The sequence below is a fragment of the Tenrec ecaudatus genome, chromosome 3 (genome assembly GCF_050624435.1).
Source record: "Tenrec ecaudatus isolate mTenEca1 chromosome 3, mTenEca1.hap1, whole genome shotgun sequence".
Lineage (NCBI taxonomy): Eukaryota > Metazoa > Chordata > Mammalia > Afrosoricida > Tenrecidae > Tenrec > Tenrec ecaudatus.
The window spans coordinates 155,523,043-155,541,908 of NC_134532.1; the positions used below are offsets into that span (position 1 = coordinate 155,523,043).

At 39.9% G+C, this 18,866-nt stretch overlaps 1 protein-coding gene across 1 annotated transcript in view; it reads left to right on the plus strand.

The window, feature by feature from the left end:
* The first annotated feature begins 735 nt into the window (after nt 1-735).
* The window catches only part of TMPRSS11A (transmembrane serine protease 11A), a 44,750-nt gene continuing 26,619 nt past the window's right edge, over nt 736-18,866 (plus strand). The window contains exons 1-2 of the mRNA XM_075543571.1: nt 736-862; nt 6,277-6,398. Of these exons, the coding sequence (XP_075399686.1) occupies nt 784-862; nt 6,277-6,398 (201 nt within the window). The 5' untranslated portion in view covers nt 736-783. The remainder of the gene's footprint in view (nt 863-6,276; nt 6,399-18,866) is intronic.

Here is an 18,866-nt window from a genome sequence, read left to right on the forward strand (position 1 = left end):
TTTACTTCACATAAAAATACATCAGAAAAATACGGATCTAGCAAGTGTGGCAAATGTAACTGGTAAAACTAGGTAAACAAACCCACTCTATTGAGTTGATTCTGACTGATAGAGTGCCTACAAAGGATTTCTTGGAGTACATTTTTCCTGAAGCAGACAGCCTTGTCTTTCATCTATGGAGTAGGAGGTGGGTTTAAACCACTGTCCTTGTAGTTACCAACACAATGCTTAACATACAGAACCACCAGGGTTCCCAAATACACAAATCTTTCTAATTTTCTATGAATCTGAAAATTTTCATAATAGGGAATTTAAAATAAAAGATAAAAAGCTAATGAGACATATATTCAAAGATAAAACAGTATGTTTAAAAATCACTTTGTGGGCTATAAAAGTAAAGACAATTAAAACATGCACTAAAATATTGGAGGATAGAGAAAAGATCCTTTTACAAGCTTGTGAGCTACGTTAAACCACACTGCTAAGAGGAACCAGGCTTAACCATAACAAAAAGTTCCCCCAAAGTCTCTACAAATAGAATCCAAGAGCACAATTATGGAATCCCAGGTTCTGATCTTTTGTAACATCTTCCATTAGGTAAAAATGACCTTGATCAAACTGAAGACAAATGTATTCTTTCTGTGAAAAGTAGGCAAACTTTTACTGTGAGAACCAAACGACCTGTAACTATTACAATGAAAGACTAACTAGTAGATTTCCTCCCCCACCCTTGTTTTTTTTGGCAGAGGATTTGGTAGCCGAAGCAGAGATTTGAAGCCATGGATGATGGTTCTTCTCCTTGTGTTATCACTGACAGTGGTGGCGGTGGCTATTGGTCTTCTGGTTCACTTTTTAGCCTCTGGTAGGTAAAATTAAGAATTTAGCTCAGTTTGCTTTCATTTTTCTTCAAAGCCTTATTTGACTATGACTATTTATGGTTTAATTAAAAATATTGTTTTTAGCTCTAAATATCTATATTAATTTGTTCATTTATTCCACTGTGTGGCCATCAACCATTTATTGAATGCCTGCCTGCTACGTGCATTGCACTTTTCTGACTGCTCTTGACGCGCCATTGAACAATGAAGGCAAATGTCCTGTCTTCATGGAGCTCCAAGTCTAGTATCCTTCTGGGAATCTACACAGATCAAAAATTGGCTGAAATGTAAAAATAATTACTGAAAATATGAACCATAGTCAAGTGAAAGCTGTGATGCATTAGTTACTAAATTAGTGCTATTTTAATTGTGACCATCATTTTCTGTCCCAAATCTCTTTATCAAGAGAAAAATACAGGGGCGCAAGCATAAAAGCGATTGTGAGGATGGCCTGAGACTGGAAAGTGCTCCATTCTGATGTACATATATGGTCACTACAGATTGGAACTGATTCAGTGGCACATAGCAACTAATAACAGTAATAAATCATAAACTTTCAAAATATCAGTAAGCTATAAGAATGCCATACTACTACAGCTCATATTAAGAGAACAATCTACTCTCTACAATAATACTCAGATATTATATTTTTCTGTGTACAATCCTAGTTCTTTTGGGTAGAGTGCCTGTGTATTCCTTCCATTTTCTGTTGCTTCTTCTTGCATCATTCAACATTTTCCCCTTAGAACTTTCAATATCACAACTCAAGACATGAATGTTTCTTCAGTGCTTTCAGTTTGACACGTGCTGAGCGTGTTCTTCCCTTTTGATGATCTAAATCCAGTTCTTTGCACATTTCATTATAATGTTTTGTCTTCTCAAGCTTGCCTTTGATATTTTCTGTTCATCATTTCTTCCATGTGTTTTAGTTACACTACTAGCAAGAAAATGTTTCATGATCTCCTCTGACATAAACTTTAGTGTTTCTTTTCTTTTTAATGACCCTTTGCTTTCTTCGTGTGTAGTGTTGATGTCATTCCACAGGTAATCAGGGTTTCTGTCATTAGTATTTAGTGAGGCAATTGGGTTCTGACATGTTTTTGAAATACAGGTGAGGTATCTTTGCAAGGAACAAAAATAGAAGGCCATATAGCCACAAGGCAGGGGTCAGACAAGCTCCCCTGGTCCATCCTTCTTTACTCATTGTGACCCCAACCTTCCCTCTCACATCCCTCTACATCTATGCTGGTTTTGATAACTCACTACAATGGCCAATCACGACTCACAGACACGATTCACAATTAAGGGAGTTTATTAGGGAAGTTAGGAGAGAAATGGAGCTTTCTACTTCTGAAAAGAATTATACTCTAAAAAATTCACAGGGACAAAATAGAGCTGAATGAAAAATTTCAAAGTGCAACTCAAGAAGACAAAGTCAAATATTATAATTAAATGTGAAAATACCTACAGTTAGAAAAACAAAAAGGAAGAAAATGCAGTGTATCTTAAATGAAAGAATTCAAGAAAAATTCAAGCTTCAAGTTTCAATATTGAAAATTTCTATGGGAAAAATATTAAACAATGCAGTGAAGTATCAAAATAAGATGTGAAGAATCCACAGTGGCACTGTACCAAAAAGAACTAGTCCACACTCCACCATTTCAGAAATATCATATTAGCAGGAACCAACGGTGCTGAAGGAAGCAGTTCAAATTTCCCTGACTGCATTAGCCAAAAACAAGGCTCCGGAAATTAATGGAATACAAATTAAAATGTTTCAGCAAACTGATAAAGGACTGCAAGCACTTATTCATCTTTGCTTGGAAATTTGAAAGACAGTTAGTTGGCCAACTGACTGGAAGAGATCCATATTTATATCCATTCCAAAAGAATGCTCAAGCTACAGAAAATATCACTGATATTCCTTGCAAGTAAATTCTGCTGAAAATCATCCAACATTCAGGACCAGGGGTGTGAGGGGTGATACTGGGAGGGTAGAGGGTGAGTGGGTTGGAAAGGGGGAACCAATTACAAGGATCTACATGCGACTTCCTCCCTGGGGGACAGACAACAGAGAAGGGGGTGAAGGGAGACACCGGATAGGACAAGATATGACAAAATAATAATCTATAAATTATCAAGGGCTCATGAGGGAGAGGGGAGCGGGGGGGAGGGGAAAAAAGACGACCTGATGCAAAGGGCTTAAGTAGAGAGAAAATGCTTTGAAAATGATTAGGGCAAAGAATGTACAGATGTGCTTTATACAATTGATATATGTATATGTATGTAAATGTATGGATTGTGATAAGAGTTGTATGAGCCCCTAATAAAATGTTTTAAAAAAAAAAAGATCATCCATAAACTGTTGCAGGGAGCTGCCAGAGGTTCAGGCCAGATTCAGAAGAGGACATGGAACAAGGGTATCATTGCTGATGTCAGATGGGTCTTTACTGAAAGCACAGAATACCAGAAAGATGTTTACTTGTGTTTTATTGACTCTGCAGAGGCATTTGAATGTGTAGATCATAACCAACTATGGAGAGCGTTCAGGAGAATGAGAATTCCAGAACACTTGTGTTCCTATGGAGCCTGCATATGAATCAAGAGGCAGATGTGTGAACAGTACCGGGCAGACTGCATGGTTTTTTGGGTTTTTTTGCCCCCTCCCTCCCCCTTATCCCCCGCATCCCCCGCCCGTCCAGACTGCATGGTTTTAAATCAGGAAAGGTGTGAATCATGTTGTGTCCTTCCACCATATTTAGCTGATCTTTTTTGCTCATAAATGAGCAAAGAATCTGGATTATATAAAGAGCAATGCAGTATCAGAATAGGAAGAAGGCTTATTAAAAACCTGAAATATGCAGATTATACAATCTTGCTTGCTGAATATGAAGAGAACTTCAAGCATTTGCTGATGAAATTCAAGAATTTTCAGCCTCCACAATACAAAGGAAACAAAAAAGCCTCACAACTTCACCATGAGGTAGCATTGTGATAAGTGGAGAAAAGACAGCCGTTTTCCAAGATTTCATCTTGCTAGGACCCACAATCAATTCCCACGAAGGGAGCAATCAAGAGGCCAAAGGACAATTGCGTTGAGTCAATCTGCAGCACAATCCTATTTTAAGTTCTGAAAAGTAAGATGTCATGGGATTTTCAGTCTCCTCACAGGCATCTGAAAGTTGGACGCTGACAGCTCAGGCTGGGATCAGGCGGGTCGGCCCGAGGCGATGAAAGCACTAGGACACCAGAAAGCACAGAAATGCCAGGAAGAGCGGCGACAACCTGGATAGAAATCCTCCGGCCGGTACTTCCTCGAAGGAACCCTTTGATTGGTGGGTCGCCGACGTCTGACTTCCCATCTGGCATTTCGAATGAAGGAATTGTTTGCCCTGTGCCATCCCGTGATAGGGTTGTGCATAGCTCTTCCCTCTCAAGTAGGCATGGACACTTGTAGCAGAAGCACAACTTTTGGAGCATTTTTGGCTACGGGAGCTCGAACGGCCCTTGTGAAGGGTTCGGAAACCCTGGAAACCAATCAAAATCAAACTTTTACTTAAAGCAAGTAATGTTTCAGTCCTTTCCGCGGTACTCTCCTATGTAAATGGAGCTTTGGTGCCTCGTGGCCAGAAGCCTTATACAAGGTCACTATAAGTCAGAATCAACTCAAGGACAGTGGGACCCATTTGCAGCCATGAGATTTACTTTGAGAGTCTAGAGTAAAGAGAGGGAGTGAAGATTGGGGACCCAAGACCCATTTGTAGGCAACTGGAAATCCCCTTACAGAAGGGTTGCGGGGAGGAGACAAATCAGTGAGGGTACAGTGTAGCAATGATGAAACATACAACTTTCCTCTAGTTCCTAAATGCTTCCTTTTCCCCCCCCACCTGAACCCCACTATCATGATCCCAATTCTACATTACAAATTGGGCTAGACCAGAGGATGTACACTGGTACAGATAGGAACTGGAAACACAGGGAATCCGGGACTGATGAATCCTTCAGGATCAGAGCTGAGGGTGGGTTGGAAAGGGGGATCTACATATAACCTCCTCCCTGGGGGATGGGCAACAGAAAAGTGGGTGAAAGGCAATGTCAGACTGTGTATGATATGACAAAATAATAATAACTTATAAATTATTATGGATTCATGGAAGAAGGGGGGAAAAGAAAAAAAAAGGACGCTGAATAAGCAAAACAGAAAAAAAAAATCAATGTGTCCAAAAAGTGGTGCTGGTGAACAATATGGAGGGAACCATGAACTGCCAAAGAAACAAACAATCTGTCTTGGAAGAAGTACAATCAGAATGCTCTAATGTCCTTTGGAGGTGTTGTCAGGAGAGACCAGCCATGGAGAAAGACATCATGTGTGATTAAGGCCCTCACCCAGATGGACTGACAGGCTCCAACAGAACCCCACTTAGAAAGATGGGGCACGTCCAGACAGTGTTTCCTTCTGTTGCACATGGAGTGACTTTAAGTTGGAACCAACTAAATGGCACCTACTAACAACAATGGCAGCAACAACAACATCCCATCATTTGGAGGAAGTTCGAAAAACATGAATAGAAAAATCACTCCAAGTAATTTCACAAATAAGGGGAAGATTGTCAAGCAGATGTATTGACACCGTAACTGTAACACCGTAACTGTAACAGTGGGCTCAAACATAACACCAATTGTGAGGATGTTGCAAGACTAGCAATAGTACTTCTGTGTATGCATAAGGTCACTGTGGGTCAGAACCAGTTCATGGACACCTAGGATCAGAACCAGCTCATGGACACCAAGGATAACAACATTAAATTCCTCAGTCGTTTCTACTGCTCTTTGTTTTCTTATCTTTCCTGATAGTAAAGAGGCATTTGTTTAATATATACATGTTAAGCAGTCTAAACTCAGCCATACTTTTTCATCTTTCTTAGTGTGCTTGGCTCTCCCACTACAAATCCAAATTTACCAGGTCATTCATTTCTATTTCTTTAGACTATGAGATGGCATATATTTCACAACAACAAATAGCAGTGTGACAATTATGTTTCTAAGCTGTAGACACTTACCTGGATTTAAGATATGGGTATGCTACTTACAATAGAGCAAGTGACTTCTTACCTCTGTACATTACTTTACTCACCTGTAAGATGGATATGCTGCCAATTTTAAAGAGCTAATGTGAGAATCAAATGAGTTACTAAATTTTAAATGCCCAGAACAGTTCTGGCATTCAATATCAAGTACTATTATTAACACAAAACATTAATTATTATTTAAAACTTATTTTATCAAATTCAATTAAGGAATCCTGGTGATGTATTTAATTTTATAATTAGCTGTATTATACTTGGGCCTTAGATTCTTATGCCCAAACCACTAAATTTATTTTTTGTTTTCATGATAGGTGAAACAGTAATGGAGTATTATCATATCATCTTTAAAATTTCAGATTTACAAATAAGTAGCAATTCTGGACAAAATAGCATGTATCAATTTAAGGAATTACGAGAGATGAGCGAGAATTTGGTAAGTTGGAAAAAAACTATTTTTATCAACAAATAATACAAGTGGAAGAGGTTTTGTGGATTATTTTTACCATTTCTTACATCCTGATTTTCAGATCATGTGCATCAAAATCATCTTGCTGATTCTCACCTTTTGAGTTACTGTTAACAATTTAGTAACCTCTTCAAAAGAACACAGCGTGCGAGGCAAACTTTCTTTGCTAATCAGACTAAGCTACTGTTTGACCTAAATGGTAATATTCTCAGGGGCAATCCAGCCTCAACTGGATGGCTTTAGAAAATCTCAATTCCATAGTTCCCATTTTGATCAGAATTCTTTTTTTTTGTTCTGTTTTTTTTAAACGTTTTATTAGGGGCTCATACAGCTCTTATCACAATCCATACATACATCAATTGTGTAAAACACACCTGTACATTCTTTGCCCTCATTATTTTCTTTTTTTTTCTTTTTTTTGGTTGCTTAGATTTTATTTTTTTTAAACAATTTATTGGGGCTCATACAATTCTTATCACAGTCCATACATACATCAATTGTATAAAGCACATCCATACATTCCCTGCCCCAATCATTCTCAAAGCATTTGCTCTCCACTTAAGCCCCTTTCATCAGGTCCTCTTTTTTTTTCCCCTCCCTCTCTTTTCCCCCCTCCCTCATGTGCCCTTTGTAATTTATACATCATTATTTTGTCATATCTTGCCCTATCCGGAGTCTCCCTTCTTTTATAGAGACTTTGATCTATGATAAATAATGTTAGGTAATTAATTATTGAAGAATGTCAGAATAGACTTGGAGCCTGCATACATACCCAGTCCCTTTTTTTTCTTTTTAAAATCATACAATTCTTATCACAATCCATAAACACATCCATTGTATCAAACTCATTTGTATATTTGTTGCCATCATCATTCTCACAACATTTTATTTCTACTTGAGCCCTTGGTATCAGCTCCTCATTTTTTCTTCTCCCTCCCCACCCACCCTCCCTCACAACCCCTTGATAATTTATAAATTATTATTAATTTTCCATGTCTTACACTGTATGATGTCTCCCCTCCCCTACTTTTCTGTTGTCCATCCCCCAGGGAGGGGGTTGTATGTAGATCCTTGTGATCAGTTCTCCTCTTCTACCCTTTACCCTCCAGGTATCGCCACTCTCATTATTGGTCCTGAGGGGCTTATCTGTCCTGGATTCCCTGTTTCCAGTTTTTATCTATACCAGTGTACATCCTCTGGTCTAGCTGGATTTGTAAGGTAGAATTGGGATCATGCGAGTGGGGGAAGGGCAGATTAAAGAACTAGAAGAAAGTTGTATGTATTGTTGGAGCTATACTGCACCCTGATTGGCTCATCTCCTTTCCACAACCTTTCTGTAAGATGTCCAGTTGCATACAGATGGACTTTGAGTCCCCACTCCGCACTCCCCTTCATTCACAATGATATGATATTTGTTCTTTGATGCCTGATACCTGATCCTATCAAAACCTTGTGATCAACACAGGCTGGTGTGCTTCTTCCTTGTGGGCTTTGCTGCTTCTCAGCTAGATGACTGCTTGTTTATCTTCAAGCCTTTAAGACCTCAGACACTATATCTTTTAATAGCCAGGCACCATCAACTTTCCTTACCACATTTGCTTATGTACCTGCTTTGTCTTCAGCAACTGTGTCAGGAAGGTGAGCATCATGGAATGTCAGTGTAATAAAGCAGTGTTCTTGCATTGAGGGAGTTCTTGAGTAGAGGCCCAATGTCCATCTACTACTTTAATACTAAACCTATAAATATATGCACATAGATCTATTTTCCCATCGTCATATATAAATATATCTATATATGTACATGCCTATATTTAGGCCTCTATAAGTTCCCTTTGCCTCCTAGTTCTTTTCTCTGTTTCATTTTACTTTCCTCTTGTCCGACTACCATGCTCAGCCTTCATTTGGGTTTCAGTAATTCCTCTCAGCTATATTGCCTTTCATCACACCCTACCAGGCCTCCTACACCCTCCTCACCATCAATTTTGGAGCATTTGTTGTTCCCTTGTCTCTGAGTTTGTTATCTTCCACTTCCTTCCCCCCTCCCCCGCCTCCCTCTCTCCCATGCCCCCTGGAATCATTGGTCCCGTTGTTTTCTTCTCCAGATAGTTTATCCCACCTATCTTATCTAGATAGAACTGCAGAGATAATAATATGCACAAAAACAAGACAGAGCAAAACAAAGCAACAAAACAACAACAAACTAAAGACAACAACAAAAAAAGTTCAGGCCTGTTTGTTGACCTTCAGGAGTGCTTTCTTGTCCAGTCTGTTGGGGTGCCACACATTGGCCTCAAAGTCTATATTGGGTATTCCCTCGGGACTTCCTTCTTCTGCTCCTTTAGCTGTTCTGTTGCACACCCTTAGTGTTTTGCCTCAGTGTGGTGGGGTCAGATCAGGCGCAATTCCTGCACTGTCTCCAGTGTTGGCCCCGTTGGGCTATGGGCCAGTGAGGGATGTCGTGTCTCATAAGGGGGCTGCCGTTATGGTCCTCTCTGTGCATTGGCTGCTCTGAACAGGGATATCGTCTGCAAGGCTTGGTGGGCCAGGATGTGCTCTACTCTCTCTTCTTCCGCCTTCATTTGCTCCTGTGTGCTCTGGTCCGACATATGCCTCTCCCTCAGCTGTAACGTCAGTGCTGTCCTCAAGTAAATTCTTCCGAGGGCAGGGTGTATTGTCCATGTAGTTGGGATTGAAGCCAGCCCCTCAGACCTCTCTATTGGTTCCCTGTTTCATGCTGGTAGGTTGCATTCACATCTTGGAGCAATGGGTTGAAATATGGTCCCTCTTTTCCTGTGGTGATATAAACAATACCCTCCCCTTGGGTGGGTTAGTGTCCTATTCCCTGGCTATTCATGGATTTTTTCTCTTTTTTCCCCCCTCCTTTTTAGTTGGCTACCATATGTATCTCTGGGTTTAGTCTGGCCCCTGCCATACTACCTAGACCTCACTCCAGGAAAGTTTTTATACAGTAGTTTTTTCCCTATGCCCTGTTTGTGGTTTTGTTTTTGTTTTACCTTACCTCAGTGGACTCATGTTGTACTTGTCTTTTTGTGCTTGGCTTATTTCACTTAGCATAATTTCCTCCAGTTTTTCCCATACTGCAATGTGCTTCATGCGTTCATCACTGTTTTTTAGGGACATGTAGTACTCCATTGTATGTATATGCCAGAGTTTTTTAATCCATTCGTCTGTTAATAGAAATTAGATTGTTTCCAATTCCTTGCGATTGTTAACTGCCATGATGAACATTGGAGCACAGATGCCTGGCCTTGGTTTGTTTCTTGCCTCTTCTGTGTATATGCCCAATAGGGAGATTGCTGGGTCATATGATAACTCAATTTCCATCTGTTTTAGATATCGCCAAATATATCTCCATAGTGGCTATTCATACCTGCAGGTCCACCAGCAGTGGACAAGAGTTCTTATCTCACCAAAGCTCCTCCTACATGTCTTACTGATTTTTTTAATTGGGCTACCTTTGAGAGTGTTAGGTGGTATCTCATTGTTGTTTTAATTTGCATTTCTCTTATGGATAATGATCTGGAACATTTGCTCATATGTTTATTGGTCATTTGAATTTCTGCCCTTGTGCAACTTCTGTTCAGGTCCTTTGCCCACCTCTTCAGTGGGCAATTAGTTTTATTCTTTTTGGAAGCTAGTAGGGTATTGTAGATTTTACTAATAAGATCTTGGTCCAATGTGTCATTGCTGAAGATGTTTTCCCAGTCCATGGACTCTTATTACTGACTTGGTGAATTCTTTCAATGTACACAGGTGTTTTATTTTCTGTATATACCACTTGTAAATTTGTGACTTATCTGTATTTGTGTCCTTCCTTATTTCTGATAGCCTATGTATTCCTTGAGCCAAAGTTCTCAGATTTGTCCCAATTCCCTTATTGATGGCCCTAATAGTTTGGGGTTTTACCTCGAGGTCTGTGATACACCTTGAGTTTATTCTTGTGCATACAGTGAAATAAGGGTCTTGCTTCATTTTATGCAGCTATATATCAAATTTTGCAGCACCAGTTGTTGAAGAGGGTATCTATTTCCCATCTGATAGTTTTGTGCCCTTATCAAAGATCAGTTGTCTGTATGCTGATGGTTTTGTTTCTGGGTTTTCAGAACTTTTCCATTGGTCAGTGTATCTGTCATTATCCAATACCATGTGGTTTTGACAACTGTGGCTGTATAGTATGTGCTAAAGTCAGGTAAAGCAAGCCCTCCCACGGTGTCGTTCTTCTTGAGGAGTTCACTGCTCAATTCTGGGCTTCTTCCCTCTCCATATGAAGTTGGTAATCAGTTTTTCCATTTCTTTGAAGAAATATGAGGGTAATTGTATTGAGATTGCATTAAACTTATCTAGTACCTTGGACATCTTTACTATATTAACCCTTCCAATCTATGTGCATGGGATATTCTTCCATTTGTTGAGGTCACTCTTGGTTTCTTGTAATAATCTTCTGTAGTTTACCTCATGTACATCTTTTGTTCTTTTAGTCAGGTATATCCATAGATACTTCAATTTGTGCTTGGTAATTGTGAAGGGTACCACCTTTTCATCTTTTCTGTGGTCTTATCTGATGTATATAGCAGTCTGATAGACTTCTATTTGTTAATCTACTATACTGCCACTCTGCCATATTTCTCCATTGCTTCCAGTAATCCCCATGTGAAGCTTTTGGGATCGTCCACATATAAAATCAAATCATCTGTGAATAACGATAGTTTCACCTCTTCCTTCCCCAGGCAAATACCTTTGATGTCTTTTCTTTGCTTTATGCTGTTAGCTAAAACCTCCAGTACAATGTTAAATAAGAGTGGGGACAAAGGACATCCTTGTCTGGTGCCCTTTTTCAGTGATTACCAGGTTGACTGTTGGTTTTTCATATATAGCTTGTATTATCTTGAGGAACTTTCCTTCCATTCCTAACTTCTTGAGTGTCTTAAACAGGAATTGGTGTTGGATATTTTCAAATGCTTTTTCCGCATCTATCGATAATATCATGTAATTCTTATAATTATTCATTTCAATGTGGCTAATGATACTAATGGAGTTTCATATGTTGAACCATCCCTGTATCCCTCATATGAATCCCATTTGGTCATGATGAATTATTTGTTTTATATATTTTTATATTCTATTGGCCAGTATTTTGTAAAGGATTTTTGCATCAATATTCATTAGGGATATTGGTCTGTAGTTCTGGATTTTTGTGGGATCCTTACCTGGTTTTGGCATCAGAGTTATACTAGCTTCATAGAAGGAGTTTGGGAGTTTGCTGTTTTTTTCTATGTTCTGGAAGAATTTGTGTAGGATTGGTGTCAGCTCATCCCTGAATGCTTGGTAGAATTCTCCTGTAAAGCCATCTGGTCCAGGGGATTCTCTGTTGTTAATCCCATGATAACCTTACCGTTTTCTTCTATTGTTATGGGTCTGCTTAGATTCTTGACTTCCATCGGACATAGTCTAAGGAGGGATCGCTTTTTCCAAGAATTTGTCCATGTCTTCCAAGTTGTTGAATTCATTGGAGTACAGTCCATTGGAGTATTATGTATTTATCCTTTTGATTTCATTAGGATCTGTTGTAATGTCCCCTTTCATTCCTCATCCTTGCTATTGAAAATTCTTCCTTCCTTTCTTTGGTTAGGTTTGTCAGCGGTCTGTTTATCCTTCCAAGAACCAACTTCTAGCAGCATTAATTTTCCCACAGTTTTCTTATTTTCCCTCTCCTGAATATAAGCCCTGATTTTTATTATTTCTTTTCTTTTGCTGTTAGTAGTATTATCCTGTTTACTCTGTTCTAGTTGCTGTAAATTTTGTGCCAGCATATCAATCACGAGTCTCTCTTCCTTTTTCATGTGTGCATGAATTGCTATGAAACTTCCTCTCATAACTGCCTTTGTTGTGTCCCAGAAGTTTTGGTACATCATGTTCTCATACTCGTTGGTTTCTAGAAATTTTATAATTTCATCTCTGATCTGGGCCAGTACATACACCTTTAGCAATAGAGAGCTATTCATCTTCCAATTGTTTGCTCCTGTTTTATTCATCTTCCTTTTGTTGAGTTCCAGCCTTATGGCAGAGTGGTCAGATAGAGAGGTCTGTATGATATAAGTGTGCTTAAATTTTTGCAGATTAGCCTTCAGCCCCAGCATGTAGTCTATCTTTAAATATGTGCCACGTATGCTTGAAAAGAATTCGAATGTTTTTGTATTTGGATGAAGAGCTCTGTAAATATCTATCAGCTTAAATTGTCTAATTGTAGTGTTTAGATCTCTAGCCATCTTGTTGAATTTCTTTCCCTGTGTTCTATCTTTCTCAGAGAGCAGTGTATTGAAGTCCCCTACTAAAATGTTGTGCTGTTAGTTCTTTTTTCATCTTTTGGAGCGTCTGGTTGATGTTTCAACAGGTCTCTGGTTCGGGGAATATATGTTTAAATTTTTAGTTGTTGCTCGTCTACAGTTCCCATGAGCATTATATATTGCCCCTCCCTATCTCTTTTTATGGTTTATACTTTGAAGTCAATTTTATCTGAGATTAGGATTGCAATATTTTGAATTTCTGTTTGCATGGTGTGTTTTTCTCCAGCTTTTGATTCTCAGCCTATTTTTGTCTGTACTGTTGAGCTGTGTCTCCTGTTGGCAGATTAATGGGTTCTGTGTGCTAGGCCAGTCCTCTAGCCTCAGTGTCTTAATACCTGAGTTCAGTCCATTGATATCCAGGGTTATTACCTCCATATGTAGACTCTGTGATGTCATGTTATACCTTTTGTGTTGGGTGTTTTCCTACCTCCCTTTCTTATCAGTGTATTGTGTGTGTGTGTTTCATTCTTGACTTCTTTCCACCATTAAGCCAATGTTATCTTGGGAGTTGTTGTCACTTTGTTGCCCTTTGGGGGTGGGTTTGTACTACGTGGCAGTCTCTTTTTTATGCTTGGTGAATGCTATTCTTCTGATCATACTGGGTTGGCAATTATCTTTTGTACATCTGGGTTTCTCCTAATGTATTCTTTGAGTTTTTCCTAGCCTGGTAAGATTCTTACTTCTCGATCTATCTTGATAGATGATTTGGTTGCCTGAAGTATTCTTGGGTTTGCATTATTCTCCTTCTATTTTTGGAATATGTGACTCCACTCTATCTTCTTCATAGTGTCTGCTGATGTGTCTGAGCATATTCTTATTTGGGAACCTTTATATGTGATTGCTTGTTTTCCCCTAGATTCTCTCCTGGTTTTCTCTTTTTCTTCATAGTTGAATGGTTTAACTGTTATATGCCTTTGTGACTTCTTCTTTGAATTCAGTCTAGCTGGTGTTCTCTCAGCTTCCTGAATGGTTTTCTGGTTTTCATTCATTAAGCTGGGGAAGTTTTCCTGCAAGAATTCTCTTCCTATTGTTGCAGATGACTTCTTTGTTGTGTCTTCCTCTGGTAATCCAATTATTCTGATGTTGCTCCTCTTCATAGCATCAGACATAGCTCTTAGGTTTTCTTCAGCTTCCTAATGATCTTATTATATTTTTGTTTGCATTTATCAAGTCTGCTTGGCTGTCCTCTAGGTCACTGGCATGGTTCTCTGCCTCATCCAGTCAGCTGGCAAAGTCTGTGAGTCTGCTACTGTTTATTTGTTATCTCGCCCCTAAGTTCTTGTATTTCCCTTTGTGTATGGTCTTTATCTCCTCTATCATTCATCCCTTTTTTGTATTGTTTCCCTCATATCCTGTATGACTCCAAACAGCATCCTGAAAATTACTTTCTGTGGCAGATCAATGTCTGTTTCTTCTATGAATGTCGTTGGGTTCTGGACATCTGCTATTACCTTTTATTTCTCCTGTTTTTTCATTGAGGTCATTGTGGCTTATTGCTGTTTACATTTCATTGTTTTAGAGGATCCAGGTACCATTTTCCAGGGAGTCAAAGAGAACTTGCTGTCTCTCGGAGACTCAGAATGCTTCTTGGACCTTCCTGCAGCTATTTGTACTATGGAATTGGCCTGTGGCTTCACTTTTTCCCTAGTCAACCAGTATTCTGTTATTTGGAGGGCAAATTGGATGGTCCTCTCAGGGGACGCTGGTTGGGTGGTTGTGGACCCCCGAGGATGTTGTTGTACTGGGTGATCTCACACGAAGTGGTGATGGTGTGGCCCATGGAAGTTTTGGGTGCTGCAGAGAGTGTGTGTGGGTGCCTGATGCAACAGGAGTGCCACAAAAGGCTGATGGGTTGCCCACTTTGGTGTATGGCACAGCAAGTAGAGGGCATAAACCCCTGGTCAGGTAGATTGTTGTGAATGTTGGGCAGAGGTTCCCACAGCATCATGGAGTGTTGATGAGTGTTGGCCAAGCTGCCTTAGGCCATGTGAAGCACTATGGCAGGAGGGAGGAAGTTCCCTCAGTCACGTGGGACCAGAGAGGACTTGTAGGAGCTCCCCAAGGCAGGATTTCCCCCAGAAGAAGGTGGGTGGGATTTTACCCAGTCACGTGTTAATCACTGCAAAGGGCAGGCCCATGGTATTTCCCCTGGAAGAAGGTTGTCTGGATTTCCCCAAGAAGAAATTGGGTGATATATCCCCTGGTGGAGGGTGGGCAGGCTTTTCCCAGCCTTGGGTTACACTGCAGAGGGTGGAGCTCTCCCAGCTGGGTGAAGGGTAGGTGTAAATGCCCTAGGATAAGGGGAGTGGTCTGAAGGTCAGCAGTGGAGTGTGAGGGAAGAGAAAAAGAAAAGAAAAGAAAGAGAGGAAAAAACTAAGCCCGCAGAGACTGTGTGGGATCAGAGAGAAGTGAGTGAGACAAAAGTAACAATATAGCTGAGCCCCGATCCCTGACCGTGGGGTTAAAGGGGCTTAAACCCTACCCAAAGGCAGCAGCAAGCTGTAGCTATGCTGAGATAAAGTTTCTACGCTGGCTCCAAATGATTCCAGCTCCAGCCAAGACAGTGGAGGGGCTAAGGTCAAACCCTAGCCAGCCTCCACTGTGATAAGCCAAAAGTCTCCAGTTCATCAAAACCTAGTGGATCTGTGCCTACTTATCTTTATGATGCTCTTCCTGCAACCTGGAAGTGTGGAATTTCCTCTTAGTAACTCTGCTGTGCTGATTTCTGTGGAGTCCCTCTGGTACGTGTTACTCAGTCACCATCTTCCTGGACATCTGCCCAGTCCCTCCTTTAATTTGAATGAACTCCAGATTTCTTTTTCAATGTTTGTATATAAATATATATAGTAAATTGAAGTATATATACCATATATACATATAGCTACCATATATATGTGTATATATATACCTTAATTTAAGAGATATAGGTTTTCTTTGAACAATGAAAAGATTATACTTTATTAGGATCATTTTATATCTGTTTGCTTTATATATAAACCATTGATGTTGCTATTGTTGTTACTTTAAGAAATGTTGCATTTCTAGACATAAATGAGCTGGAATGCAGTCCAGCTTTTAAAAGGAGATGAGATAAATGCAGAAGCACAACTATAACAGAAGCAAGTGTGTTTGCGAAATTTGCTTCAAGTATTAGGTAAGCAAGTACTTCTATCTGAGGAATCTAGAATCTGTAAACCCAATGTGGGGCAACAGCCGACCTCCTCTGACTTTACCAGGATAAAGAAGAATCCAGCTCACTCTTGGTTGGGTTCAATAATCCATTGCAATGGTTGTCTGAGCCTCCAGACCAGAGACACAATTATCAGAGTTAATAAAAAGAAGCTAAAATTCAGGATAAGAAATGCTCAGCATACTGAATGAACAAGTATGGTGAAAAGCTACAACCCTTACTCAAAACCGTACAACACAAAATCTTCTTCCTGTTTCACTAAAAAGCTAGGGTTTCCGGTGGATGCACAAAAATCTTCGAAGGATTGTGATAAAAATTACAAGTTTCTGGCCTTGCTTTTGTGGGACAAAGAAAAGCAGGCTCATTTGGGAGATAGCTTGATTGCACTGCTAGCTGGACACCACTGGACAGGAGCTCTACTGATAACGCACCTGGGTGCAAACCCTGAAGTTAGCTCTGTGATAAAGGGCATTAGCAGCTGGACAAGCCGGGTTTCGATCCTGGTGTTTTGGTTCAGTGCTACATCAACGTGGGCAAGTCACTTGCTCATTTCTCTAACACAGATAATACGCCTACTCTCTTCAGTGGATTGTTGGAAAAAGCAATCGAGTTCAAATACTGGATCCAGGCTTGGCACAGAGTTGGCAGGCAACATTGTGACTAGTTCTATTACCATGACTATTGCATTCTCAGCACAGAAGCACTTTCTACAAGGAATAAAATAAGCTGAAACCCTGGGCAAGGACAGAATTCCTTCAGATACTTCATTAGAGATTTTATTTCCCTCAGAATATTATTCTCAGTTTGATTTAAAGTACATTCAAAACTCTTGTGAAACTTTTCTGGTAAATGAAAAACTTTCTAAGTTTTCACTTTCACTCACTCATTTACATATTCATTCATTCAATCAACAAACTTACGTTTCATACTCGCAGTATGCAAAGCTATGTATTGTAGAGTGTGAAAAGATGAAACACTGTCCTGTTCATTAAACTCTTGCGGTTTAGTATGGGAGATAAGATCTTTGTGTGAATCCTTATATGTAAGAGAAGACAGAAGAAGAAAGAAAAGTTCAAAGTGGAGGAATAGAGATTATGGATCGAGGAACACACCTCCTAAAGAAGAGAGCGTCTGAGATAGATTTTGGGAAGGGTGAGTGTGGTTCCGAAAAGCAGAATTGGTAGAGTGGGAAAGGAAAGCAGGGGGCCTCAAACTGTAGCCTGCGGGCCACATGTGGCCCGCGGAGGACATTTATCCGGCCCCCGAGTGTTTTTGCCCCTTTACCTTTTTTTCTTCAAAATAATATACATGCAGTGTGCATAGAAATTTGTTCATAGGTTTTTTGTTGTTTTGTTTTTTTAACTATAGTTCTCCAACGGGTCGAGGGACAGTGAACTGGCCCCCTGTTTAAAAAGTTTGAGGAGCCCTGGCTCAGATCAACCTAATAAACTAAAAATTGCATGACTGGAGACAAAATGGTCAAGACTAAGATCATGGTTGCTTCTAAGGCAGGGCGGGTAGTTTAGCAACAGAAACATGACTCTGCTGGGACTAGAGATTCACATGCGGTGATCTCTAAAGATCTTGTAGAAACAGATTGAAGATGCCTTTTTGTTTTTTAAAGGTGTATTTGATGCTGTCCTTTGCATGCTACTCTTATGAAAAAGCAACATGTTCTGAAGTTTTCTGTGTGATTTTTGTTTTGTTTTGGCTTGGTTATTTCAGTTCAAAAGGACTGGTGCCCATTGGTTGAAACAGATGTTATGTTCTGTTTGTCAGTCTTCAGTGGTATCTGAGTTTTGCCGTTTCAGCCTGGAAACATCCCGGTGTGGATGTTTAGATGGCCTGGGAGAGGAGGCAGTGGGAAGCATGTGACAGTGAAAGGGAACGACGTGTGTCGACAGAGTTGGTGCGGGAATGGAAGCTGACTGGTTGGGTGTGCCTACTTGTGTGAGCTGACAGCCTCTCCCTAACTATTGCATTAAACACCCAACTGACCTTCAGTTGCCCTCTTAGAAATTAATCTAAGTGCAATTTCCAAGATTTCTAAATCCTCAAATAAAAAAAGAGACATGCCCTGAAAAGAGAGTCTTTTGTTCAATGTCATGGAACGAACTCCAACTACAAAATTCTATAAATGCCTAGAGGTCGAATTGATAAATCACAGACTCTGTTAGGATGTGTAAATAATAATGAATTTATAACAAGCTGACACAGAGCTAAAAAAAAAAATTTCCGGGAACATGAAACACTGAGGTGTAGCAGGAAGACTGGCTGATGAGGTAAACATTGATCTGCTACAGGAAAATGACTTCAGTCTCTACAGAGCTGTTATATATATTTATATGCTCTGATCAGCAAGGATCACCATCATGTTAATGGTGTCTCTGAAGTCCCAGTGTTGTATGCCTCACTAGTGTCGGACCCCTTTGTACTGTCCCTGTGTCCCAGGGTTTATGAAGCTGCTGTCCTCAGACTACTTGAGTTACCTAAAAACTATTTCAATGCCAGTTCTTTAGTCTCTGGGATTCGATTAGGGCAGGTTCTGGAATCTGGATGATTAAAAAGAAACTTACTTTTATTTTGATTATGTAAATTACTTCCAGTTCTTATCTCATCAGAAAACTAAGCACTCAAAAGTAGAATTGATGCTGAGCTTAGACCTTCTTCCAGGAGGCATGTTGCCAGGTGAATGATGTCATCCAAAGAGTCCAAAACTTAATCCAACGCCTCCCTTCTTCAACAAGGTGAACTGCCAAAGGATCAGTCGTGGGTGGAACGTTTTTAGAGAATAATTCCAAACAAGACTTCTTTAAATACATACATATTCTTTACTTTTATACCTTGTAACCTTTGCTATCTTTTCACCCTAATATGTTT